Raw genomic sequence first — 27,190 nt, forward strand, 5'->3', positions numbered from 1 at the left:
TAAGTAAATAAAAAAAAAAGATCAAAATCCAGCAAACTTAGGAAACAGGCCGTCCACTTGCTGATATAATTCTTTGCCAGCAGCTTATTCATTGATTTCTTTATCAAATTCCCATTTTGTTAAAATAGGCAGCCTTTATTAATAGGAGATAAAACTTCTTAAGTGTATTTAGTTTCTTATTACTTTGAATCTGCTAGTACATTAAAAAAGAAGACAAGCTGTGTTTTTATGCCTATTACACAAAGCCTGAAATAGCTCATGAAATCTTTGAAGCAATGCCCTAAAACTCCCTACCAATTTTGTATATCCCTCACACTTACGTTAATAAGGTATTGATTGCATTTACAGATGGATCACACAAGGTAAAAAATATTGCTAATGTCAACATATTACATGTACCACCAAAAGAATAGCTCAAGACATTAAAACTACATAAAAATAGATTCTGTTACAAACACAATGTTACAAAACTTGGGGTGAGTTGTTATAGTTTTATTTTCTGTCTGGCCGTTAATGAAAATTCTTATTTCCCCTGCTTTTCTTTTGCAAAACAGGCAGACCTGTCTTTGTCATTGGCTTCAGCCTGATGTCCAGCATCAAGATAATAGGTTTTCCCTGAACTGACCCCTCAGGTCAGCAAAAGGATGGATCTTTTGAAGGTGCTTTGATCTTTAAAAGAAAAGTAGCTGGACTCACACATAAAATGAAATTAGCTTAGACCACCGTGCTGACAAGGCCCGTAAAAGCCCATTTTTCTCTTTCTGAGGCCAAGTGTCTGAATGCAGCCCCCCATCTTGAAATTACATGCAGTGGCCAGACTGGGTGACAGCAGGTGGTACATGCACCTGTTCTGCCACTCCTTGTGAAGAAGCGAGTCAACCAAATGTCTCAACCTTGTCCATATTGTTTTTCCTTATTTTATCAGATAACATTAAAAACTATACTAAAGTAGCACTCAAACTATTATACTTTATTAAACAGCCTATAAAAGAAGTTAGCTGTGGCTTCTGCGTTATATCTATAAACCTATTTTGTATTTTTTTTCCACACAGGCACTTGGTATGATAGCTATTCAGTTAGCACACCACAGAGGAGCCAAAGTGATTTCCACAGCAGGCAGCCTCGAAGACAAGCAATGCCTTGAAAGACTTAGGCCTTCTCTAGGTGGGTAATATTACTCAACACAGACTTTTAAACAGAAAATTTTAAAGGCATATCACTTTATTTTTTTTTTATTATTATTATTTCTTTTAACGTTTATTTATTTTTGAGACAGAGAGAGAGCATGAACAGGGGAGGGGCAGAGAGAGGGGGAGACACAGAATCTGAATCAGGCTCCAGGCTCTGAGCTGTCAGCACAGAGCCCGACGCGAGGTTCGAACTCACGGACCGTGAGATCATGACCTGAACCGAAGTCGGACGCTTAACCGACCGAGCCACCCAGGCGCCCCAAAGGCATATCGCTTTAAAGGCTGTACTCGTAAAACAAAGTACAAACTCCCAAATGAAGGTCACTGATAAAATGCACTTAGTATCTGCGCTAAGTCCAAGTTTACCTAAGTGATAGTTTTAATTTTTATTCTTTTTAAACCTACATTTCTCAGTGTTTTTTCTTTTTTGCCCCATTGTTAGCAACTTACCCAAGTTTGAATTAGCTGAACTTTGACACAGTTTCACAATACCTGATACCTCTTTGTTTTACTCAATAAATCAATATGTTTGTATCACCTTGTAGGTTTCTCAACCTCTTTTACCCAGTGATATATACCTCTAAAGTTGTCTGTTTTCTGTGATACACTAGGAAGGAAGATAATCCACTTACACAGAAAACCCAGCTCAGATGTAGTTTATAATGAATAGGACATGGTGGAGACTGGGGAGCTCTTAAAAAAGTGAACCTAGGGACTTAAATGTGAGACGTGAAACTATAAAAATCCTAGAAAAGAGGACAGGCAGTAATTTCTCCGACATTGACATAGCAACATTTTTCTAGATATGTCTCTTGAGGCAAGGGAAACAAAAGCAAAAATAAACTATTGGGACTACCTCAAAAGAAAAAGCTTCTGCACAGCAAAGGAAACAATCAGCGAAACTAAAAGACAACCTACTGAATGGGAGAAGACATTTACAAGTGACGTCTCTGATAGAGTTAGTATCCAATATTTATTGGATATGCAAAATCAACACTCAGAAAGCAAATAATCCAATTATGAATGGGCTAAAGATATGAATACATGTTTCTCCAAAGAAATAAAGACTGCCAACAGACATGAAAAGATGCTCAACAGCTGTCATCATCAGGGAAATGCAAATCAAAACTACAATGAGATATCCTCTCACACCTGTCAGAATGGCTAAAATCAATAACAAACTACAAGTGTTGGAGAGAATATGGAGAAATAGGAACCCTAATGCACTGCTGGAGGGAATGCAAATTGGTGCAGCCACTGTGGAAAGCAATATGGAGGTTCCTCAAAGAGTTAAAAATGGAAATACCTTGTGATTCAGTAATCACTCTACTGGGTATTTACCTAAAAAATATAAAACACTAATTCAAAAGGATACATGCGCCCATATGTTTACTGCCGCATTAATATTTACAATAGCTAAGTCATGGAAGCAGCCCAAGTGTCCATTGGTAGATGAACGTATAAAGAAAATGTGGTTTATCTGCAATGGAATATTACTCTGCCATAAAAAAGAGTGAAATCCTGCCATTTGCAACAACATGGATGGAGCTAGAGAGTATAATGCTAAGCGAAATAAGCTAGTCAGAGAAAGACAAATACCCTATGATTTCACTGGTGGAATTTAAGAAACAAAACAAATGTGTAAAGGAGAAAAGAAGAAAGAGAGAGCCAAACTAAGAAACAGATTCAACTCTAGAGAACAAACTGATGGTCACCAGAGGGGTGGTGGGTGGGGAGACAGGTGAAATAGGTGAAGGGGATTGAGAGCACACTTACCGTGGTGAGTGCTAAGTAACGTATAGAATTGTTGAATCACTATATTGTACACCTGAAGCTAATTTAACATCGTATGTTAACTGTACTGGAATTTTTTTAAAATGTGCTCAACAAAAAATGAGAAGATTAAACCTGACCGCACAACAGTGCGTATGGAAGGAAAAAAGAAAATAGAGACTGAAGAAAATGAACAAGGAGCGGAGAAAAGATAGGAATGGAAAAACTAACAGATGAAGAGAAAATAGGATGAGCAGAGTACATGTGAAGGGCAGGCAGGCAGGAAGGAAAGGTTCATTGAGTGTTAATGTGAATGATATGTCCTTAAGTCATCAACCCTGTGTTCGTGAACCAGGGAGCAGCATCTAGCGAATTTAACTAGCTTGTCCAAGGATATATGACTGAAAGGATTGGAGTGGGATTTGAACCCACCCTTGTCTACCATTGAAGCCTACATTACTCCCATTGGTACATTACGCTTCTGGCAGAGGTAACCAAGACATAGAAGAAAGATTAAGGCAGGGACTGGAGAAAAAAGTTATAAGACCTTGAAAATGAACTGTGTTGAAGAGAAAGATTTCTTACTGGTTAACCCTGCCCTTCCCGGCTGCCTCAGTTCCCTTTTCCTTGTGTCCTCCCCATGCTCACCCCTGTCGCCCACATATTAGATCACTGTTGTTCTACACCTCCAGTCTGAGCAGCTCTAAGAGGAATTCTTTTTTACAGAAAGGTGCTAAAATATACAAAACAAATTATAAACCTGTGTCTTCATTTGTGAGTTCAAAGCTGAGATTTTGTTTTATTCGCTCATTGGCTTGTTCTATTGATATAATACTCTAAAGCAGCCAGTTAAAAATGTTTAATTTTCACTATGCTGAAAATAATCATGTTTTGTTCCCTTAACCTTCATGATTTTTCTTCATTTTGGGGAACAACTGGGGAAGGCAGTGGGGGCGGGGAGTGGATTTCTATGACTGAAAAAGGATAAAGCAGCCTCTAATAGAGAAGTACCGTATCACACAAGTACATATTTGGCTTTTTAGCTTTAAACTCTATTAAATCTAAACATACTTGAGAAATTGCTTAATCTTTCAGTCTCTGCCTTAATATATGTATCTCTGGGGTTTACAGATTCTCTGTTCTGGCTATGTATCTTTTAGCTATAGGGAACAGTCCTCTGTTGAACAGACAAGCCTTGGAACACATTATCCACAAAATGTTCAATATATTTTTTTATGTAATAGAAGAGTCCCTTACTTTAAATTGATCTTACCACTGTTGGCTTAGAAGCGAAAAAGTACAGTTTGGATCCAGTAATTGTTTGAACCACTCAACACATTTCAGAGAACAGAGATTTACTTGTTTTTCTTACGATTGCCTGACTTCCTGACCTTTACAGCCCGAGTCATCGATGTATCTAATGGGAAAGCCCATGTTGCTGAAAGCTGTTTAGAAGAAACAGGTGGCCTGGGAGTAGATATTGTCCTAGATGCTGGAGGTGGGTACTTTACTAAATCAGTAGTCTGTGTTATTTTTGTAGTGTGATGGATGGATTTCAAAATAAATACATATAACCAGGGAATAATTACTAACATACTTATTAAATTGATGTCATGTTCTGTTTTTAACTTTTCTATTTAAACTGGAGCTTCTTTATTACCATTGTAAACACTGTCTGGAAGGGAGAACATGCTTATCTCTAAAATACAGGCATTGGAGTTTAAGTGTCTCTACGGGAAATGGACACACATGATCTCCTCAGTGGTTCCCAGATGATCCACATTAGTTCAGATCTCAGCCAGATGCTTAGTCAGTTCTGCTGTGTCTGGCTGCCCTGCATTGGACGGTTGACTTCTGTAATCTCTGTTTGGAAAAAAGTACAGAATTTTGTTCCATTTTTATATTCCTTGAACTTTTGTTAGGTAGTATCTATTTAACACCTAATCTGTACACACTTAGGTAGTGCCATTGCACGTGAAAGATAGGATTCACAAGCCTGCCAAGGGATTCTGTTCGTACTTTGTTAAGATTATCTTCTGTGATGAGAATCATAGATGAATATGTCTGTGACCATCTTAATGTGTTTGTTTTTAACCAGTATTTTCAAGACTTGAAATTAACTTAGAAAAATCTTTCAGTGAAAGTGAATGTGTGCTTCATTAACTTTTCAAATATACATTTCCAATCATTAAGTCAAAGTATGACTATCTTGAGCTCCTTAATCAGAAGTCAACTTTTCCCAAAGAAGTAAGCTATCGATGTTACTATTAAAGAGGTTATGTTACCTTGCCTGGTTTTCAAATGAAAATAAGTTTTTTGTCTTTAGTTATTTTACTTATAATTAAATCTAGAGTAAATTCTATGGCCAGTTTTAATGCACAAAGTATATTTTAAGGTGTCTGAATATATTGTGTGTTATTGTTTCTAACTTTCTCGTTCCTACATTAAAAAGTAAAGAAGACTAGTTTGAAGAATAAATTTTTGCCAGATTACTATAAAATGTATTTCTTGTCTCTCTCTCTCTCTCTCTCTCTTTTTTTAAACTACTCCCTTGTAAGTGAGATTATATAGTAAAGATGATGAACCAGCTGTAAAATTACAACTACTACCACATAAACATGATATCATCACACTTCTTGGTGTTGGAGGCCATTGGGTAACAACAGAAGAAAACCTGCAGGTATTATCAGAAACAATAAAGCATTACTATTACACTAAAAGGAGGTAATTAACAAAGAATAATGCCTAAGTCTTTTGAGGCAAGATGTAGAGAAATTATAAATTCTGAATTATACCTGTTTCCAAAGAAATGTAGCTTTCTTTTTTTACTTTAGGTATATATCAGCCAAAATGTAGAAATAGTGCCTAGGAGAGGAGTTCATTCAACTTTCATTTAGTGGTTTGGAAATAGTGACTTTTGAATTTTTTAGTAGTATCTCAAATAAGGTGTTTTTTTTTTTTCCTTAGTAACAACATTGTTGACATATACGTACCAAAATATTTTCTATATAAAATTATGACAGCTTCCCAGTTATTCAAATTGGAATTTACTACATACGTGTGTTTATACATTGTGTACCAAAATTATATTTCTCAACAGTATTCAAATTAAATATTATCGTGGTTGATATGCAAATACCATAGTTCTCCTATATTAATCTTCACTGATTTTCCGACATCCTCATGAAGATAACTGGTAAGTAGCAGCCAGAAATCTCAGTGCTCACACGTGTACTCGTGAATGTGTACACACAGGCTGCCACCCTGTCATCTCTACCATGGCCTTTTGGACAATGAATTAGAAAAGAAAACATTACAGTTCACATATTGTTGCTGAAGTTTGTGTGCTGATTATTTGTGCTTTGGGTATTTAATTTGCATAGAAGTTTTTCTGGCTCAAGATAACAATCATCCTTCTGCTATTAAACTCACAGTAAATGATCAATCTTTGTGTATATTCTCTCCAAGTTGGATCCTCCAGATAGCCATTGCCTTTTCCTCAAGGGAGCGACGGTGGCTTTCCTTAATGATGAAGTTTGGAATTTGTCAAATGTACAACAGGGAAAATATCTTTATATCCTTTTTATCTACTGACTTGAGTTTCTGGCTTGAAATTTACCATGTGCTCTCATCATTAAATTCTTTAATAATGATAATTAATAATAATAGTAGCTAACTCTCATTGAGATGGCAAACAATATTCCAAGTGCTCTGTAGGTATTAATTTATTTAAACATGGAAACAGCACTATGAAGTGTAAATACTATCATTATCCCTCTCTCACAGGTGAAGAAACTGAAGCACAGAAAGGTTAATACATGCCCAAGGATGCAGCTAGAAAGTGGTGGGACAGGAATCACCCAGACAGTCTTGCTGGTTTGTGAGTTGAATGGGAGAGAAACTATAAGATACATGCAAAATTTTGTTTCATTTTCGACTTGTCGTTACAGAAATTACACATCACCTTGACAGGCTGCATCCATAATCTAAGCTATCATGGAGCTATTAGAGAAGACATTTCAGAATGCCCGTCTGCATTAAAGAGTTTGTGGGGTGTTGTAAGATGAGCAGTGCCAGGAAATCTTGGTCAAATGAAGATGGGTTTGATTTTTTCCTTTTATGGAATTCATTTAGAGAAAAATCTGGTGAATGAAGCCAAATCATTCCAGTTTTGGTGAAAGTAATGAAATACTATCTTGAGAATGTGAAATCAGTTCCAAAAGAATGGTCCAATTCTCTTTAGAGCAGGGTCAAACGTAAGAATAAAACTTTTATTTCGGAGGTAACTGTTTTAAAGGCCGCTGCACTTGGTAAAAATCTTAATATATTGGATAAAATATAAGTTCTTATTACTAATAGGGTATATCTGTGTGTGAACAAAGACACTTTCATAGCCTTGAGTTTCTCTCTACTGAATATCATACTTTGCTTTTGTTAAATGTGTGTATATACATATGGTACTTATAAGGCCCACCTCCTCTAAGAGCAATGACAATTCAGAGCTTTCAAATAGGAATATTTAATTAGTACCCTGCATATGTTGAGTTTTAAAAAATACATTTTTTTCTCTTTTTTTAAGATTTTAAGTAATCTCTACACCCACTATGGGGCTCGAACCCACAACTTTGAGATCAGGAGTCACCTGCTCTACCAGCTAAGCCAGCTAGGTGCCCCTACAAGATACATTTCAAAACTCGAAATTTCCCTTAATGTAGTGAATGTGTGAGTTTAAAATATTTCTGATTAAATATTTTTCTATTAAATTTGGAAAATAAACTTAATTTTTAACTTTCTAGAAGAATTCTTCAGATTTCAATTTTAAGCAACTTAATTGTCCACTAATGTTGTAATTATCAAGAATATCATGGGATGATGGGGCACTTGGGTGGCTCAGTTGGTTAAGTATGCGACTCTTGATTTCAGCTCAGTTCGTGATCTCATGGTTCATGCCCATGACCCCATGGTTCATGGGTTCGAGCCCCATATCAGGCTCCATGATGACAACATGGAGCCGGCTTGGGATTCTCTCCCTCTCCTCTCTGGTCCTCCCCTGCACTCTTGCGTACACTCTCTCTCCCTCTCTCTCAAAATAAAATAAACATAAAAAAAGAATATCATGGGATGTTAACAATAGAGAATACCATGTGTTAAGAGTACCATTAGATGGCGTGTTTTGAATCTTACATGTCAGTAGCTAGGCTGGCTGCTTTGCCTGTGTTACTTAATTCCCTATACACACTCTCTCAGAGTTACTGTTGGCATTTTCGTTTAACAGAAGTAGAGAATTTGTAGTATGTGAATATTCTTTAGGTCCTTTTTAAGAAAATCTATAAAATGGTTTGTGTTCATACTTTCTAATTGACATTTTCTAAAGTCCTGAATTCTAAAGTCCCGGAATCAGACTTTAGTCCTCATTTGTGGGGACCCCTCAGTGGGTTCACACATGAGCCAGTTGCTGCTTGTGATTTAACAGAGACCTCCTTCCAACTGTGTGATTATATGGCATGTGTCATTCGCTGGCACTAGCAATCACATACTCTCAATCCTAATATTATAATTTCAATTAAGTGACTACATGTTTTTTTCTTAATGTTACAGTATTTTTTACTCCCTTCACGACAAACCACAGTTTAACTTTTCTGCACACAAATTTTGAGCTAATTAGCGGCCAGTTTAGTAAATAAATGTGCACCTAACATAAGAGACGTGAGTGTTAAAATTGTTTTTTAACTAAAAATACCATACATAGTGCTAAAAGGCAAAGTCGACACCATTTTATTTCTCCAGATTGGAGGTAACATTCGTCATTACTTAGGACCAGGCATGAGGCTTGCTTCTGTCGTCACTTGTCCTTAGAAGTTTAGGCTCTCTTATGTCACCACTTCTCTCAAGTCGGTTCCGCATTTCCCCGTGTTCTAGGTAAACTTCACAGCCTACAGAATTTCTGTAACTTAAATTCTCAAACTTCTGAGAGTGCTGAACTTAAATGGGTGACCTGCCCAACATCTTCCCTTGTTCAGTTCTCCCTCTGTTAATTGCCACCTTAACGATCTTTCCAGCTACGTATCTTAAAGGATGTGATGGAGAAGTTGTCAAGTGGTGTTTTTAGGTACGCTAAGTAACCAATCACTCTTGTTTATTTTTCTGTTGTCAAGGAGGTAAGGCAAGCATTTCTGCTTCTGTTTCACTATTCACAGCATACTTTAATGCCTCCATGTTTTACTATTTTGTTTAAATAGCTGCTCTTTAGTATTCTTCCAAGTGTATCTTGTGATACACCAATAAGTATTCCCTAAGATAGAAGTGGCCCGTGATTTCTCCTTATGCCGTTCCATATGGTACCACACCACCTTTGCTTTTCTCATCACCCTTCTGAGAGCAACGTGAAATAACCAATAGCTTGAGAAGAGGGAAAAGTACAGTTTTGGTTTTTAAAGTTGGATCTGGGAGTGGATAAAGTAGGCATTTTTCCCCTTCAAAATTTAGCCACTTTTACCAGTGGAAATACTAATGGGTGAGTTTGTTTGGATTATTTAAAATAATAGAGTTGAACTATAGCAGTTGTCAACTAGCATCCTATGTGTTCTGCTCATCTCTACCTTGACCTGACTTTTCTAATAATTTCATTCTTCTTCAGGCCTCAGTTGGATGAACCCATTCCACTATATGAGGCGAAAGTTTCCATGGAAGTTGTTCAGAAAAATCAAGGAAGAAAAAAGCAAGTTGTTCAATTTTAATTTTGTTTTTTCTCAGACATCAGTCGGATAAACCCCTTCCAATACTTGAAGCCAGAGTTTCCTTGGAAATTGTCCAGAAAAGTCAAGGAAGTTAAAAGCAAGTTGTTTGGTTTTCCTGCTGTGAGTCAACATGCTCAAAGTTACTTGAAATTTTTGAGAAGTATTTGAAAAATTACAAAAACGGTCAAGACAGTTCTATAACATCCACAGGGAATATTCTGAAATTCGTTTTGGTCGTTTCCATACATTTGCCTCGATTATAAAATTCTTTCCATGAAGAAACTACCTTTGAGAAAAGCCACGCTCCTCTATTGATAAAGTTGTCTTTTGGTACGTCAAAATAACGTTATTTTGTATCAACTCCGTTCTCAGTACCATCCTTCCTTAGCCAGCCTTTGCTGTCGTCATTTAATCGTTTGAATATATTTTCAAAAGATCTAGTCCATAGATACTTAAAATTTTTTTCAAGTATTCATTTATTTCAGGGTTTCCTCGGGATCAAACGGCACCATCAGCGTAACTTGCCGGCGGCAGCTGCAGTGTATGCGGGGTGGGGGGCCGTGGGGCGGGAGGGCTGCTGTGGCGTTGCGTGCGCAGGGGGATAGGAGGCCGCGCTGATTCCCTGCCAGGGTTCTCTATTTTGGGCAGGGGGATGTTGGCGCAGGCCCTTCTCCCCAGCTCTAGACGTCGCCACTGCCCTCCGTAAGCTTATCGAAGCAGCGGCTCAAGTGTGACGTCTCCTTTTCCTCCGAGCGCCTAGTCCTGAGCTCGCGCCATCCCTGCTTCGGATTTAAACAGCGGGCAGCTGTTCCGGTGCCGGATAGGGGAGTGCACATCGGTGCCCTGGACCGCGTATTTCCCAGCTTCTTGTACCCTCGAAAAGACTAGGGTCCAGGACCTACGAGGGACGCCGGGACGGCGGACCGGAGCTGAGAGCGGGAGCGGGAGCGGGGCCGCTCGGGCGGCCGACGGCGCACGCGCTCGATGCGCGTCGGGGGCGGGGCTGCGTCGGGGCGGGGCCAGCGCGCGCGGGAAGCGCCCACGGGGAGGCCGGTCGGCTCCTCAGCGCCGCGCGTCATGGCCCTCTCGGTTCCCGGCTACTCGCCCAGTTTCAGGAAGCCTCCCGAGACTTTGCGGCTCCGACGGAAAAGGGTCCGGAGCCTTGAGGCCGCCGCTTCACCCAGGGAGCAGCCCGAGCCGGCGCCCCGCCGCGCCGCTCTGGCCGCCGGGTTGCTCCTCCGCCCCTTCCCGGCGGCTACAGGCAGAGGCGGCGGCGACCCGGCCGCGGCCCGCAGGAACCCCTTCGCCCGCCTGGACAACCGGCCGCCGGCCGCCGCGGAGCCCCCCGACGGGCCGCCCCGCGGCCAGCAGGAGGCGCAGGACCCGGTGAGTGTGGAGGGGCCCTCGTAGCGGACCCGGCTGTGAATTGGGGCGAGTTCTGGGGTTCGAGGCGAAACGGGCGCGGAGAGCGGTGGCCGCCGCGGTGTCGGGGCCCAGAGCCTCGGGAGGGGCCGCTCTGAGAGGTGGGCTCTGTGGGAAGTGCGCCCCGCGGGCGGCTCGCGTCGGCCGCTCCTGCGGGAAGCGGAGGGCACTGAGCGCGCACCCCCGCGGCCCGGCCCGGGACGGACGAGTTCGGGCCGCCGCCTCCTGGGGGTTAGGGACCGGTGGGGAGACAGCTCGAAAGATCCTGGAACAACTCGTCGTGGAAGGCCACTTCGACGGGACGATCGCTGGGGACCCTCCTTCCCTCTGTGATTCAGAGCCTCCCTTTCTGACGCGCTTGAAAATACTCTGGAGATGGAGGAATGTGGAGGATTCCTGGGGTCCCAATTGCCTGGCTTTTTTTTTTTTTTTTTTTTTTTTTTTAATCCCAAAGCCTTTTGGGTCTTTTTGCGGTTTCTCCATCAATCACGAGAAGCCAAATCACCGGCCTTTTGTCCCCTCGATTTTGATAGTAAAGTTCAGACACGAAACAAGCGAAGCGCCGACCTATTGATTGGGGGGGCATGTGAATGCCCGCACTTGGCATTTATTGAGGAACGTGGGTCGGGTGAAGCTCAGCGCCTCTTTAAAGCAAACCCCAGCATCGTTTACGACTTAAAAGCACCATTTTTCCCTCCTCAGTGTTTAGATTCTAATCAAGAAAATGATTTGCTCTGGGAAGAGAAGTTCCCCGAAAGAACAGCCGTGGCCGAGTTACTCCAGGTAATAGTCCTTGAATGTCATCAGAATGCGTATTCTTAGAATCTACGTCGGTAGCTCTCAGAAGCATTGACTTGGCAAATCGTTTGGCAGAGTGCTGAGGGCGTGATCACCCTTACCAGGGGAAGAGATGGCGTCAGCGCCGTAATTGCCTTTGGATGATGTAGGCATGCTGTTTGTAATGGTACCACCGCTCAGGTTGGTGTAGATACAGGATTTCCTTCGACCTCCAGCAGTTTTGTGACACCGTCCCTCTGTGGGTAGCGACAGCTCCAGCTGGTCACTCCACACGCAGCTGCTTTTTGAAGGTAGTCCTCAACTGACTCTTCAGACTAGATCCCCACGTGACCGCCACAGGCTGGGGCAGGTCGCTGACCCTTGCCGACCTCACCACAGCACACACAGTCTTGATTCCATTCCCCAGGTACTCCTGTTGTGATAGTTCAACAAAGGCATGGGGCGCCTGGGTGGCCGTCGGGTGTCGAGCTCACATCATGATCTCACGGTCCGTGAGCTCGAGCCCTGTGTCGGGCTCTGTGCTGACAGCTCAGAGCCCGGAGCCTGCTTTGGATTCTGCGTCTCCCTCCCTCGCTCTCTGCCCCTCTCCCACTCCCACTCCATCTCAGAAATGAATAGATGTTGAAAAACAGAACAAAAAACAAATGCATAGTTTGTCCTAATAGGAGCAGGCTAGAAGAGCTCTCCAAGACCCAGTCTCCCTTTCTTGCAAATAAAAGGTCTTCACAGAGTGTATTAGAAATAATTCCCCCTTCCCTGTTTTTTTGTGATGTTACCTTAAGGGATTATTGTAAGTGAGAATATTGACTTGAAAGTACAGCAAAACAGCTTGGAAAGAAATTTTTGAGATCAGGAAATGGGTCTTAGGTAACATTATGGCCTCTAAGAGCCCTACCTAAGTTACCTGCAGGAGCAGCTTAGCCCTGCTTCCAGAGTTTTAGAGGCTTAGAAGGTGCTTTTTGGGGAAGATTTCTGCTTTGATAGCAATATCAATAGTAGATTTTTTTTTAATCATCATCATGGAAATAGTCTATGCCTCTTATAACTGAACTATGTAAAACTAAAAGGTAAAATGTACCCCTTCACCACTACCACCTGTATAAATTCCCACTTCCCAGAGAAAGGCACTGTCAACAGTTTAGTCTAACTCTTTCTAGAGTGTTTCATAGTGTGTAGTATATTTTCAGTGTTATTATAGTTTATAAAATTTTGACATTTTAGTGATCGTGTTGGTAAAATATGTAGATTGAAGGAGGTTTTTTTCGGTACTCTACTAATTTTTATGTTCTTTGTTTTCTAAAAGACTCCACAAGTATCATTCTCCAAATCTGATATTCCATCCTCAGAAAGTACTGAGTTACCTGTGGACTGGAGTATTAAAACTCGACTCCTTTTCACCTCTTCTCAACCCTTTACCTGGGCAGATCATTTGAAAGCACAGGAAGAGGCTCAAGGTATCATCCAGCATTGTAGGGCAACAGAAGTTACTTTGCCTCAAAGTATACAGGTAATTCTGAAAGAAAAGGAGTATGTTTTAAAGTATCAAATTAATTGTAAAATGTATTTCTCTGCAAAATGTCACAGAAATTTCCTTCTAGTAAGTTTTTCTTCTGACATTTAAAGACGCAAGGACGTGAGAAATTTTATATTTCCCAAGTGGTGCTTTCAAACAGTTTTTTCTATCAGATTCAATAACTGCCTGTTAAATTTAGAGACCTGTCCTAAGAACTAGTTAATGTTACAGGCAGGAATTGTTTGAACTAAACTATTCTTTTCTAGGCCTTTTGAGGAAAAAAAATATAAGGGAAAGAAATGAAAAGCTATTGAGTAGAATCGCAAAGGCAGATTGGTTACACTATTGATTTTCTGACATAATGTATACTCTTTTTTTTTATACACACTAATTGTGACTACCTGGTTGATCGTCTGTGTAATGTAGTAAAGTTAATGAGTTCTAGAATGGTTTTAGAGAAATGTAATTGCATTGCTTTCAGGCAGCTCATCAACTCAAACTAGGTTAAAAGCGATTACCTAAAAGAGGTCTTGGTACTTCTTTTTTAATAAATAGATCAGGATGATGTATGATCCGCATTACCCATTTTCACTAGCTACTGTTGAAACACGGTTGTGTGCGGAGAGGAGTTGAACATAGCGTTACTTATGTACGATATATGTCCCCACCTGTAACCCTACCCTAATGATGACAGAGATAGTTATTCTCAGGAGAAAACAGGAGAGATGGGAGTCCCATCTGTGTTTAAGTCTTCCTTCTGATGTGGTTCAACATACAATAAATATTGGCAAGAATAAACTACATTTTAGCTCCCGTAATAGTTATTAATACTTTCCTATAGGAAACCGTAAATATTCTCAGACTAAGTGGCATATTCAGTACTTTTTAAGGAAATTTTATACTTCTAGTGTGGCAAAAACTGTTCGATGTCATCTCTGGATTTTAGGATCCCAAACTCTCCACTGAGCTCCGATGTGCCTTCCAGCAGAGCCTTCTCTATTGGCTCCACCCTGCCTTTCCTTGGCTGCCTCTGTTCCCTCGCATTGGAGCTGATCGAAAAATGACTGGAAAGATAAGCCCTTGGTCAAATGACGAAACCTTGCAACACATTTTAATGAGCGATTGGTAAGATTAGTAAAAACTTGTGCATCCCAGTAGTAAATTTTACTTTTTAACAGTGTTCTCTGTTATTTATGATACAGGAATGTGTAGTGGTAACAGGATCTCTGTGTCCTTCTGAATTATTTTATCTAAACTGTTAATAGCCAGCATTTAAATTACTTTTTTTTCTATTCTTTATGCAATTGTGTAAGTGCGGTAGGTGTTCTATAAATACATGCAAACGTTCTTTTACATTACTTCTTGTCAGTGGCCGCTTCCTTTCTCAGCAGAAGCTGCTCAGAGAAAGTCAGCACCCAGTTACCAAGTAAGTTTTGTTTAAAGAAAAAATAACTAGTGTTTAAGCGGTCAGCACTATTTGTTAAAGTATTTAGAAGTCATCAGTGAGTCCCATGACCAGTTTTAGTCCTTTTAAAAGCCAAGTTATGCAGGTGCCTGGGTGGCTCAGTCAGTTAAGCATCTGACTGTTGATATCTGCTCAGGCCTTGATCTCAAGGTTGTGAGTTCAAGCCTCATGTTGGGCTCCATTACTGGGTGTGAAGCCTACTTAAAAAATAAAATATAAATAAAAGCCAAGTTATGTACATAGTGGCAAAAATTCAAATCATTATAATATTTGTGTTGTGTTTTAAATCAAATGAGTATCAAACTGAATTATAAAAATAATTTTAGATGTTAAGCTAAATGTGTAATAATACCTAAAGAAAATTTTTTTGCTTCAAAGGTCTGTGAGCTTCACTTCTCTATATAATTTGCTGAAGACAAAACTTTGCCCATATTTCTACGTTTGTACCTATCAGTTTACTATCCTGTTCCGTGCAGCAGGCTTAGCAGGAAATGATGTAATCACAGCTCTCATGTCTCCAACAACTAGAGGAATAAGAGAAGCTATGAAAAATGAAGGTAAAACTATAGGTTTAAAATGAGAATACCACACTATATAGTAAGCACTTAAAAGCTAAAACGTGAGGGGTGCCTGGGTGGCTCAGTCGGTTAAGCATCCAGCTTCGTCTCAGGTCATGACCCCATGGTTCATGGGTTCCAGCCCTCTGACAGCTCAGAGCCTGGAGCCTGCTTCAGATTCTGTGCCTCCCTCTCTCTCTGCCCCTCTCCCACTTGTTCATCCTCTCTCTCTCTCTCTCTCTCTTTCTCTCTCTCTCTCTCTCTCACTCACACACACACACACACACACACACACACACACAAATAAACATTGAGAAAAAGCTAAAATGTCAATTGTCTTTTTACCAGTTGAATTGTTTTCTACCAGTTTTACCTATATTTTTTAAGAAACATCTTTATTTCTATTTTTTTTTTCCAGCAGTGATTTAAGTTGTCTCCTAAATTACTTAGCTTTAAGTTAATAGTGTTCCCTTTTCTGACCTGATAAACACATATTGGACTGGAAAGTTTCCATCTGAATAGAATTTCCTCTAGAAATTCCTTTATAGTAGAAATTACCTACCCCCTTTTAAAAACACAATTTTCAAACTGGGTCAACCCATTAATGCTCATGAAATCTATATAGTGGGCTCAATCAGCACTTTAAAAAAAAAAATGAAACAGTATGGGGTGCCTGGGTGGCTCAGTCAGTTGAACGTTTGACTCTTGATTTGGGTTCACTCAGGTCATGATCCGAAGGTCATGGGACCAAGTTCCTCATTGGGCTTTGCACTGAGCGTGAAGCCTGCTTAAGGTTTTTTCTCTCTCCCTCTGCCGTTCCCCTGCTGACTGACTCTCACAAAAAAAAAAAAAAGAAACCGAGTAGAATGTACTTTAGGAAAGAGTACTATACATGTAGTGAGAGTGTGTATTGTTTCCTCAACCTTTTGTTTCAAGGAGGTAGGGTGTGTGTGTGTGTGTGTGTGTGTGTGTGTGTGTGAGAGAGAGAGAGAGAGAGAGAGAGAGAGAGAGAGAGAGAGAGAGAGAGAGAGAGATGGGCTACTGTCCAGAAAGTATGAAAGCTATTGCCTTAATAGAGCAAGTTTATAAACAGGTTCAAATCTTCAAATTTTATACTCTCTAAAAGGGCACACTTGTTAAGTTCTTGTAGACAATATTAAAACTCAGTTAAATTTTTCTTTTATTTACTCATGTAGGTATTGAATTTTCTCTGCCGTTAATAAAAGAAAATGGCTATCAGAAGAAAAAGACATCTGGAACAAGCTTGGGAAATGGAGAGTATGTGATTAATATTTTATATCAACCAGTGACTTGCGGACTCAGTGCAATAGTTTTGTAGAGGAAACAGCTTTATGAAATGGAAACTCTAACTATAACAATTTCCTAGGGAACAAGTAATCAGTGATGATGATGAAGATGAAAGTTTTTCCTGGCTGGAAGAGATAGGTGTGCAAGACAAAATTAAAAAACCAGACATACTCTCTATCAAGCTGTATCCTTTCAGTTGTGTTAACTAGAAATGATTTTTGTTCAATTAAGTTAGTGATCAATGTAATGTTGATTGGTAATTTTATTTGACTATAAATCTTAAAATATTTTAAGTTGCTATTTAAACTAATTCGTGGGGCACCTGGGTGGCTTAATTGGTTGGGCATCTGACTTTGGCTCAGGTCATTATCTCGCACTCTGTGAGTTCAAGCCCCATGTCGGGCTCTGCGCTGACAGCTCAAAACCTGGAGCCTGATTTAGATTTTGTCTCCCTCTTTCTCTGCCCCTCCCCCACTAGCACTCTCTCTCTCTCAAAAATAAAAATATTAAAAAAAATTTTTTTTAAACTAATTCTCTATCATGACATTAAAAAACTCCCTAAGTATCAGTAAACCATGAACAATTATTACTAAACAATTTTTTTAAAAATGAAAACATTCTATATAGAACATATTTTTGACTAAGGAACAAATTTGTTTTTGTTAGGTATCAAATTTCTAGCAAATTCAGAGCGTCAAAGAAATTTTGATTTAAACAGATAACCTTATAATTGCAACTAAGTGGGATAGCAAGAACATTTCCAGTTCCGAGTGGGAAGAAAGGGTCCCGGGTGATTCAGAATCAGGATGACTTTTTCCCACTGGTATGGGATTTACATTTGCAAGTTCCTTGACTGTCATCTTCAGACGCAAAGAGAAACATGAAGTGCAAATGGACCACAGACCTGAGTCTGTTGTGTTGGTGAAGGGAATGAACACCCTTACATTGCTGAATTTTTTGATAAACTCTAAGAGTTTAATTGCAAGCTCAGGCCCACAGGCGGGACTTCCACCAACCCTCTTATCCCCTGTAGCTTTCCGAGGTGCCACAATGCAAATGCTTAAGGTAATGAAAGGGGGGAAAAATTCTAATTTTCATAAACTGGCTTTTTAAGAAGAACGAAGAACAGATTCTTGATTTGTTTTTAATAACTGCTAGCATTTTGCATGGTGCATATTGTTTCGCTTTCCTCCCAGCAAAAAAATTCGTTGATCTAAAGGTGTATCAAAAGAATTATGTGCAAATATGAATTATATGAAATGTTTTATTTGAATTCTATGAAAATGAATTAATGAATGAAAATGAATATGATTGGCAGCAAAAGCACCTTGGTGTTCCTTTTTTCCCACATGGAAAAGTTGCTTAATCTCATTTTGTCTCACTTCTTAACTGGCGAAAGAACATAGCCAAACATGTTGTGTTAAATTATAGATCTCAAAACCTATATCATGAATAAGTGAAAAGAGTAGTTGTGTGTCCATATTGTTTTAAAAAATTATGCATATAAATATAAAATACATATTGAACGTTAATAGCAGAATTGAATTTTTATTTTTGTCCAGTATTCTGCATTGAAAATATACCACTGAATTGGGGTGGGAGGGTAAAAAGGGGTAAAGGGGAGTGGGAAGTATGTGCTTCCAGTTACAAAATGAATTAAGTCAAAGGGACAAAAGGTAACAGTGTCGGGCATATAGTCAATGGCATAATAGTGTTATATGGTGACAGATGGTAGCTATACTTGTGAACATAGCATATAGAGTTGTAGAATCCCTGTTGTACACCTGAAACTAATGTGACATTGGGTGTCAACTACCATTAAAAATTTTAATCAAAATATATAAATCAGGATACCATACGAAAAATTGTATTTTGTAGAACATACTGAGACTGAGTCCTAATTTGGAGATGTGCTCTAGATGGAGAATTAACATTTTTACTCGTATAACATTCTTTTGATGTCATATGAACTACTTTGTGCTATACTCACAAGTGTAGTTACTGTCACCATACAATGCTATTATAATACCACTGCCTGACTGTATTCCCTCTATGCTGTACCTTTTAGTCTACAACTGTTAAAGAGGGAAACCCAAACGAAGTTACTGAACAAATCTTTAGGGACAAAAGCTTGAGAGACGGTGACCATAATTTTTTCTTTAAATTTTCTTGAAGGCACGAAGTGTAAATGTGAAGACACAAGCTGTTTCTGGATACAAAGATCAATTTAGTTTGGAGATTACAGGTCCTATCATGCCTCATTCTCTACATTCTGTGACCATGCTACTCAAATCTTCACAGAATGGGTCATTTTCTGCTGGACTGTATACACATGAGCCAACTGCTGTATTTAATATCTGCCTGCCAGTGAATAAAATACTGGATAAGGTAAGTAGACAGCTGTAAGCATATTTCATTGTAGCTAGTTTCCTCAGATGGGAGAAATCAATGATTTGCAATGAGCCAAACTTGTATCTCAGGTTATTCGACTGTACTGTTTAATTTTATCAATCACAGTTACTAAGATGAAGGGGTAAGGTCTGGTTTTTTTAGGGGTAAATTTTACGAATTTAGATTGTTGTACTCAATAATGACTAAAGAACTTTCCAAACAAAAAGAAAAGGCAAGTTATTTTCATGGCTATCTCAGATCCAGAACTTAATACTGCTAAATACCTTTATTATAAACAACTATGGATATTTAACCAATATTTGCCTTTAATTTTGGACATAGTAAGGTTTTTATTCACGGGTTATAATTAAGACCTTTAAAACTGCCTCATGCTTCTATCATTTGCCAGATTTCTAAAAATGACCAAAACTGTGTATTTCTGGATGCTATTGCTAGACGTGAAAATTTTTAGCATCAACTTCTATTGATAATGAACTGCCTTTACCTCATAAACATGAATTAGGGCATCCGTTTGTCAAAATTCCCATGGTAATTTTAAAAATCTGAGTGTTCAAGGGTGCCTGGCTGACTCAGTTGGTAGAGCATGCGACTCTAGCCAGGGTTGGGAGTTCAAGCCCCACTTTACATGCGGAGCCTCTGAAAAATAAAGGGGCAGCCAGCTGGCTCAGCCTGAAGAGCATGTGCCTTTTTGCCAGGGTCATGAGTTCGAGCCCCACAGTGGGTATAGAGATTTCTAAAATATATATATACTTAAAAATAAGCAAAATCTCAGTGTCCAAAGACTGATGTGCTTCTTGACTAACTTGAATACAAATTTCCATAGGAGACACTTCAGGAGGAGCTTGGTAACTGTGGGTTGCACCCTAAGACTCTGGACCAACTTAGTCAAATACCAACACTGGGAAAATCATCTTTACGGCTTGTGGAATTGAGTGACTTCGTTTATAATTGGAGATCCTGAACACCAAAGTAAGCCTAAAAGGAATCTTTGAGGAAAAAGCCTTCTAGCAAGGAAATTCAAGATTCTTATACCTTTGGCTCTAAAGTTCATTTTGGAAGTTAAAGGAATAGAACTTTAAAATATTCAAGTGTTGATAAACAACCTTTTAGCTTAATTTTTATTACGTGCATTAAGCAAAAGGATTAAGGCTTTAAATCAACATTTTGTTTTTACTATTCTGATTAGATAATTCAGGTATAAAGATAACTCCCAACTCTTAAAAAACCTCAGAAACTTGAATGAGACTTCCAGACCCTTACAAGCTAATTATAAACGGAGTAGAAAACGGAGTATTATGAATGTCAGTGTTGCCTTGCAAATGGCAAACTGAAGCTAAGTTAGTATTAATTATCTACTGGCATTTTGTGACCGATGGCATCAGGGCAAAACCATATTTGACCATTTACCTATACCTACAGTTATATGCAGGTTCTAGATTATAAAGATACAAATGTAGACAAATTCGTATTTGTAGACAAATAGCTAATTGTTGATGTCTCTACCTTAGTTGCCTTCATTCTCATTTCTAATTCCTCCATTTTCAAATATATTAAATTTGTTTTTTTTTTAATGCATGTTAATTCAAAGAGGGGTATTTTGTATTCCACATAGAATAGTGTTAATTGTAAAGTGTGCTCAGCTGTCATGGTAAAGGAGTATTTCATGTTCTTGTAGGTATTTGTGTGTGTGCACGCGCGAGTGTGTGTGTTGTGTGTGTAATTCAAATTTCCTTAAAATAAAAGGACGTAGAAATCAAAAGCACTGGGTAAAGAAATGACAATATTTAGTGAAGAAGTATGTGTTCACTTTATGATCCAAAAAATAAGACACCACATTTATTCCAGAGAAGTTTATATTTGGGCCTTAAGCTTTTGAAAATAAAGTTTAGAGACATAGCATTATGAATACCACTGTAATACACATGAAATATTCTATCAGACCCTAAAAATTAACATAAACTTAAACTTTCTCAGTCAACAAAATAGTGGCTGGGTGCCGATTTTATTAGATAAGTTGGTTACAGCATTTTAATTATCATTTAACGTCTATCTAGGTGTAGCTGAAATTCAAAATGCACATCAAAGTAAAACTATATCACAACTCAATGCCATACTAAATGTACTTGGCCTCTGCAGTAGAATTCTAATCGGACTTCATTTTGACTCCCTTCTCATGGCCCAAGTGGCTTTGATGGGAATGCAGGACTTAGTGCTGATCATCACACAACATACCACTTTCTTTTTATAACCTCTACAAAATTTTAAGGGGAGATGGTGGCATTAGCCCTGTGGAACAGATCTTGATTACCTCAATAACACTGGCCCAGTATCTGTCCAGCAGAACCCATTGTGAACTAGTACAAGGTGCACAGCCCTTCACTGATTACAGGCAAGTGTTACAGCAGCCTAGCCATAAGGAAGGGAGGTTACATCATAGTACAAAATACAGTATAAAAGCGTTATTTAACATTCCACACTGAAGATTACGGATGCCTTCAAACAATCGTTTGGATGTTAGCCACTTAAACAAATACATCACTAAGGTAAACAATATAAACATACCAAAACCCTGTATGGTTAAATACAATTTCCATGGTACAAAAATCAAAGCCTGGAGATGTTTGTACAGATTGCTTTTTACACAATGTCTTAAATTGCCAAATATTTACAACATTAAAGAGGAAATACATTTTGATGCAGAGTAAAATTATCTGAAATGATTAATATAAAACCTCAATCTATCTACGTGAGGCACTCCTGAAGCAAGTGGCATTAGCCATGAGGTCCTTTGGTACAAGGCCCATTGCTTGAAGAACCACAGTAGCTGCTGTGGCTTTAGCATGCTTCTTATTAGGGCTGGCAAAGCTGGGCTGGTAAGCGCTTCCATTTATCAATACCTATTCAAGAAAAACATACAATTGGGCTGGTAAGGGCTTCCATTTCTCAATACCTATTCAAGAAAAACATACAATAAGAACAGCATCAAACTTTAATATCTATTAGCTTTGTATTTTTTCACTAAATGCTAGAAAAATAATTCACAAAAACTATAAAACCCATACTATGGAAGTCAAATTAATCTCAACCCAGAAGCAGCAAATCATTTAGGAAAAGGGACTGCAAATTAAGGTCTTCAAATTGAAGAGGCATGGGGAAAGGGGATGGAGAAAACCCTGATAAAGCTACTAAATTAACACTAAATTAATTCCCCATGTTCCACTAGAAAATGTCAACAAATTCTTCACCAGATTTTGCCCACATCTTTCCCTCCAACATTTTTGAAAAATAGGATATTAACAGGTCATATTAAAGTATACTTAAATATTTAAAAACCCCTACCACTTCTACCCACACATCTATTCACTCCCAACCCACAATGTATCAATATTGTGACGATACAGTGCTTTTCCCTCACCCTCTAAGGTTAAGTCATCAAATTAGTAGGGGTATATAATTAATGCACAAATTCATATTTACCCTAAAGAGAAAATGTTTGCGATGATCAGGGCCACTATCATGGACCAAGAGAAATTCTGGTGGTTGCCACCTTCTCTTATTACAGATTTCCATCAAAGCAGACACAGGATGTTTGCCTGCAGAGAAAAAAAAAATAACTTGTTAATTATTTCTACTGTCTGTGGCAACAGATTATGAATTCAAGTTGGGGATGGGACAAGAGGAAATTTAAATGTTTGCTCACCTGACAGATCTTTCATTGCAGCAGAGAAGTTCCCAGACCTCTTTTGTGCTCTTTCTCCTACTGCAACAAGACCTTTAAAATAAAAAGCCAGTGTTCAATGAATAAATCCCAAAGCATCATTCAAAATTATAAACACAATGATTCCCTCTGTAGGAACCTGAATCTCAATAAAATATTCAACTCCCACCACCACTGATTTTTATATCATTTGACTTCTATTTTGCTGTTTCAATATATAAATCTTTATGTTTATCATGTACCTTGGTATTAGAAACTGTACAAAAATCAGATGTTCAGAAAACCTAGTATATAAATATGTATATAAATTAAGTGCCATAGTTAACAACTACAGGTCTGTTTCTTTTTAAGTTTAAAAACTAGTGGCTATTACAAGTGCAATCTAAGGTTTCCCATTCCTTAAAAAATGATGGCTCAATTAAGTTCCCCAGATGGTGAGGATTTTAGGCCACCCCCCCCAAAAAAAAAAACTAAAAGGGAGAGGCTGTCTCTATAGATGGACGTGTCCATTTTCTCCCCCAGCAAACAACCCCTTTCTGACTTATCAAATGAAGATATTCTCAAAAGACAAACATAATCGCACTGTATAACCTCCCTTTCCAAAGGGATTTAGCTGTATCACTACCCAAAATCAATGCTTTCCTGACTTCCATTTCTCCTAGGGGGAATTCTTCAACCAGTTCTTCATTAATTCTGCTAGTATGCTTCTCCAAACCCAACACCTGTCACAGAATTCCAAAGATGTTCCCTGGAATTATGCAATGCCTTCACAGATATTTTCTTCCAAAAAACCACCTCTTAGGACTCAAAAAAATCTATTCAACTTGTAGAAGTAATACAATGTCAATGTGACATAATCAGTACAATGTCCTTTTCTAATTTAGAGTCTGAATTAACGCTTATTAGCACAGGATGATTCTCATGCTGTTTCTAGCCTACTTGGAATTATTACCAATAAACTCCCTACAATTTGAAAAAAGTGGCATCACAGTATTGTATGTGGATGAGAATGTAGAATTTCTGATGCAAAACATTTTATAAGACACAGTTTGGTCAGAGCTAGTTCGTTTCCAATTAAGAATAATTTAACTGCATCATCTCCAACTTAATTCAATTCTCTGATTACAAAGATAATGAAAATTCTAGTGTTCAACTTTACAGTTTTTAAAAATCAGGCTTATCCAAGCTATTGAAATCACACTGAGCTGACATTCAGCCATTTGATTCTACTTAAAACATAATTCCAAGGGAAGAATTTAAAAGGTACCAGCTGGCTGTTCTCAATAAGCACTAAGTGTATTTTTAATATTCAGCAACTGCATGCAAGCTATATAGAGAGATCCCCATGAGTAGCAAAGTTCCAAGGTGCTCCAAGAACAAGAAAATATGAAGAGCTAACATTGCTGCCAGCAACTGCTCCACTATTCTCCAGCCCCAATCCAAGAAAACTCAATTATGGAGCTTAAAAAGAGGGATATGCAGACTCCTGATTTCGGCTCAGGTCATGATCTCGCAGTCTGTGGGTTAGGGCCCCACGTCGGGCTGCATGGTGACGGTGCAGAGCCTACTTGGGATTCTCTACCTCTCTGCCCTTTCCCCACTCTCTCAAAATAAACTTAGAAAAAGAGACATGCAAAAAAGGGTTTATAAGGTGAAGACAAAACAGCACTCTAGTAAGAAATAAGGAGAATATAGAAGATAAAATATTTGAAAAAGAAAAAAATAAATCCTAGAAACTACAAGTGTATGTTCCCCGTCAAGAGAAAGCAAAATGGGGATTCCATTTCCTAAAAACGAAATATAGGGGGTGCCTGGGTGGCTCAGTCAGTTAAGCATAGCCCTCGGTTGTCATGACCTTGTGAGTTTGAGCCCCACATGGGGCTCTGTGCTGACAGCTCAGAGCCAGGAGCCTGCTTCACCTGCCCCTCCCCGGCTCACACTTGGCGTCTCTGTCTCTCAATAATGAATACAAGGTTAAAAAAAAAAAAAAAAGTGGAATCTAGTTAAAATTTCAGTCACACTGATATATGCCTACTTCCTTATTATTTAGCATCTTAACTACAACTGCCTTTTAAAAGCCCAAATTAGTGACTTCATCTGTATTTATACAAGCTGTCACGAATGGGTTAAACTTTTGTTTCCTAACAAACAGCTGTATATATGCTCCAGTTAAGCATCAAGGATATCAAAATGTAAGAAGATTACTATGTGCATTTATTTATTTATTTATTTACGTATTATTTATTTAAAGATGGGGCTGCTGGTGGGCTCTGTTGGTACAGCATATGACTCTTGATCTCAGGGTCATGAGTTCAAGCCCCATGGTGGGCAAAGAGCTTACTTTAAAAAAAAAAATCTAGGAAGGTAATGAAACCCTAAGTGTTTTTTTTTTAATATTACTTATTTATTTTAGGGGCAAATGAGGGGGCAAAGAGAATCCCAAGTAGGCTCCACAATGTCAGCACAGAGCCCAACACAGGGCTTGATCTCACAAACCGTGAGACGATGACCTGAGCTAAAACCAAGAATCAGATGCTTAACCGACTGACCCACCCAGGAGCCCCGAAACCTTAAATATTAAAGAAGGTATAATAAACATTCCCAGAACAATGTGTTACCTTTTCGGTCTGTCTTAAAATCAACTAGGATAGGTTCCTTATTTCCTTCTTTGTTTTTTCCTAATCCTTCTCCTTCTCTCCAGCCCATTTTTCTCATCAAAACGGCTCCCATTCCTCCAGTTACCGGGGCTGCTCTTAAGAACTGATCCTATCCAAAGAAAGAAAGGTAAAATGTCCCCATTTCAGAGTTAGAATTTGACTACAAGTGCAGTGTAATTTTTAAAAAAAAAATCTTATTTTACTTCTAGATCTGATATAGCAATTAAATTTAAGTTTCTATACTTATATACATACTGTAGTGTGGATGCTAATCATTTTCACATTAACATAATATTTTGAAAGTCAAATAAGGCAAATAAATGGCAGTTTAAAACAGTAGCCCTCCTGCCCCCCTCCAAAAAAAAAAAAAAAAAAAAAAAAAATTAGAACACTCCTGTTTTCGTCCACTATTTAGGTTCACTGGTATCTCTTCTTAGCTTGCAAAATAAAAAGAAGGCAATGTTAAAACAGTCAATAATATTAATTGTCCCAGGTGTACCTAGTTAATGAATAAAGCCCAGAAATCATTTAGAAATAGTTTGGACACTGAAGAAGCATACTGTTAACATCCCAAGTTTTCTTTCCCACTCTACCTTAAAGCAAGTATAAATATTTTACTTAGAAAATCCCTATGAACCAAAAGGTAAAAATCTTTACATTCTATTTACACAGTAAGAAATGGACAGTCACATAAAATACCCTGTCATTATACCAAACTGAATTTGAATGCTTTTAAATCCTAGCTTGATGTTAAAAGACTTTTAAAAAACTCCTTAAACGTTTACATACCTAGGCCTCGGTAGCAGCAGTGTTGTGAATAGTAGGGCTGGCACTGACCGGGGCAAGAAGACAGCTACAAGGATTTGGCCCTGAAACAAGTTTCCATACAGAGGGGTGAAAGTTCACAGGTTATTCTGTGAACAGTCATCTCTCTTGTATCCAACCCACTGAACCATAATTTCCATCAAAGCAGCAAACCACTTAATGTCTTAAGATGCACAACTATATACATTAGCATGGTCAACAGTCATTTTCACACATTAAGAAATAAATATGTGATGCCTCTACTTTAAAGGACATCCATGTACACAGAACAGATGAATTCTACTGTTGATCTTTATTGGCCATTTTCCTTTTAATTTATAACATCTCAAAATCCTGCTTTACTTTCCCCTTGTTCTTAAATTTTAGACTTATGTTCTCTAGCAAATATATAGCAAAAGTCATTAACTTATCAACAGAGGGAGTCAAAAATTTGGTATCTCTGGGAAGAGTATGCATTAATCATTTCCTATATTGATAAGTTAATACTAAATTTTTAAAATCTTATTTTTACACAGTAGTAAAACTGTATTATTTTTTCCCCCAGCTTTGTAAATTATATGCCGGGGAAAAACATGCCAATGATGTGTGACTAGACATTAAGTACAACTAGGTGCTCTGATGGAAGGAGGCAGCTGTGGAGGTAAAAACATACCCCTGGTTCAGTTCCTTATTTGGTGCAGGCCATGCAGTGTTGATGTATAAAGAGAAAAGTTAGCTGATGCTTGGATATCAACTGCCTTGTTGCTACACACCTAAAATGACTTTTACTTACTTCCAGGTTCATCCGCCCCTCTTTTCCAGGCAACACTCCTAAA

At 38.6% G+C, this 27,190-nt stretch overlaps 3 protein-coding genes across 9 annotated transcripts in view; 2 read left to right on the forward strand and 1 right to left on the reverse strand.

Annotated features, from left to right (window-relative positions):
- The window catches only part of CRYZL1 (crystallin zeta like 1), a 33,551-nt gene extending 23,393 nt beyond the window's left edge, over nucleotides 1-10,158 (forward strand). For 2 of the 3 annotated variants that reach the window (XM_019420243.2, XM_053903112.1), the window contains 6 exons: nucleotides 1,053-1,164; nucleotides 4,363-4,461; nucleotides 5,522-5,643; nucleotides 6,432-6,537; nucleotides 9,027-9,072; nucleotides 9,601-10,158. In XM_019420243.2, the coding sequence (XP_019275788.1) occupies nucleotides 1,053-1,164; nucleotides 4,363-4,461; nucleotides 5,522-5,643; nucleotides 6,432-6,537; nucleotides 9,027-9,072; nucleotides 9,601-9,700 (585 nt within the window). In that variant the 3' untranslated portion in view covers nucleotides 9,701-10,158. Of the gene's footprint in view, nucleotides 1-1,052; nucleotides 1,165-4,362; nucleotides 4,462-5,521; nucleotides 5,644-6,431; nucleotides 6,538-9,022; nucleotides 9,073-9,600 lie in introns of all 3 variants that reach the window. The other variant, XM_053903113.1, reaches the window with a different exon arrangement.
- A 128-nt stretch (nucleotides 10,159-10,286) lies between these two features.
- The window catches only part of DONSON (DNA replication fork stabilization factor DONSON), a 28,272-nt gene continuing 11,368 nt past the window's right edge, over nucleotides 10,287-27,190 (forward strand). Inside the window, exons 1-11 of one of the 3 annotated variants that reach the window (XM_019420241.2) lie at nucleotides 10,287-11,086; nucleotides 11,825-11,905; nucleotides 13,224-13,427; nucleotides 14,380-14,558; nucleotides 14,803-14,859; nucleotides 15,277-15,455; nucleotides 16,652-16,733; nucleotides 16,843-16,947; nucleotides 17,630-17,828; nucleotides 18,939-19,151; nucleotides 19,999-20,144. In XM_019420241.2, coding sequence (XP_019275786.1) covers nucleotides 10,685-11,086; nucleotides 11,825-11,905; nucleotides 13,224-13,427; nucleotides 14,380-14,558; nucleotides 14,803-14,859; nucleotides 15,277-15,455; nucleotides 16,652-16,733; nucleotides 16,843-16,947; nucleotides 17,630-17,828; nucleotides 18,939-19,151; nucleotides 19,999-20,136 — 1,839 coding nt within the window. In that variant the 5' untranslated portion in view covers nucleotides 10,287-10,684 and the 3' untranslated portion in view covers nucleotides 20,137-20,144. Of the gene's footprint in view, nucleotides 11,087-11,824; nucleotides 11,906-13,223; nucleotides 13,428-14,379; nucleotides 14,559-14,802; nucleotides 14,860-15,276; nucleotides 15,456-16,651; nucleotides 16,734-16,842; nucleotides 16,948-17,629; nucleotides 17,829-18,938; nucleotides 19,152-19,998; nucleotides 20,935-27,190 lie in introns of those variants that run through there. The other 2 variants (XM_019420240.2, XM_019420242.2) reach the window with 2 other exon arrangements.
- SON (SON DNA and RNA binding protein) overlaps nucleotides 21,011-27,190 on the reverse strand; it is a 33,014-nt gene continuing 26,834 nt past the window's right edge. The window contains exons 9-12 of one of the 3 annotated variants that reach the window (XM_053903106.1): nucleotides 25,512-25,659; nucleotides 22,876-22,947; nucleotides 22,653-22,768; nucleotides 21,011-22,072 (exon numbers count right to left, since the gene is read on the reverse strand). In XM_053903106.1, coding sequence (XP_053759081.1) covers nucleotides 21,914-22,072; nucleotides 22,653-22,768; nucleotides 22,876-22,947; nucleotides 25,512-25,659 — 495 coding nt within the window. In that variant the 3' untranslated portion in view covers nucleotides 21,011-21,913. Of the gene's footprint in view, nucleotides 22,126-22,652; nucleotides 22,769-22,875; nucleotides 22,948-25,511; nucleotides 25,660-26,339; nucleotides 26,420-27,190 lie in introns of those variants that run through there. The other 2 variants (XM_053903107.1, XM_053903108.1) reach the window with 2 other exon arrangements.

Source organism: Panthera pardus, unplaced genomic scaffold, assembly GCF_024362965.1.
Source record: "Panthera pardus isolate Hobbes unplaced genomic scaffold, ASM2436296v1 HiC_scaffold_16, whole genome shotgun sequence".
In the NCBI taxonomy this organism is placed as follows: Eukaryota; Metazoa; Chordata; class Mammalia; order Carnivora; family Felidae; genus Panthera; species Panthera pardus.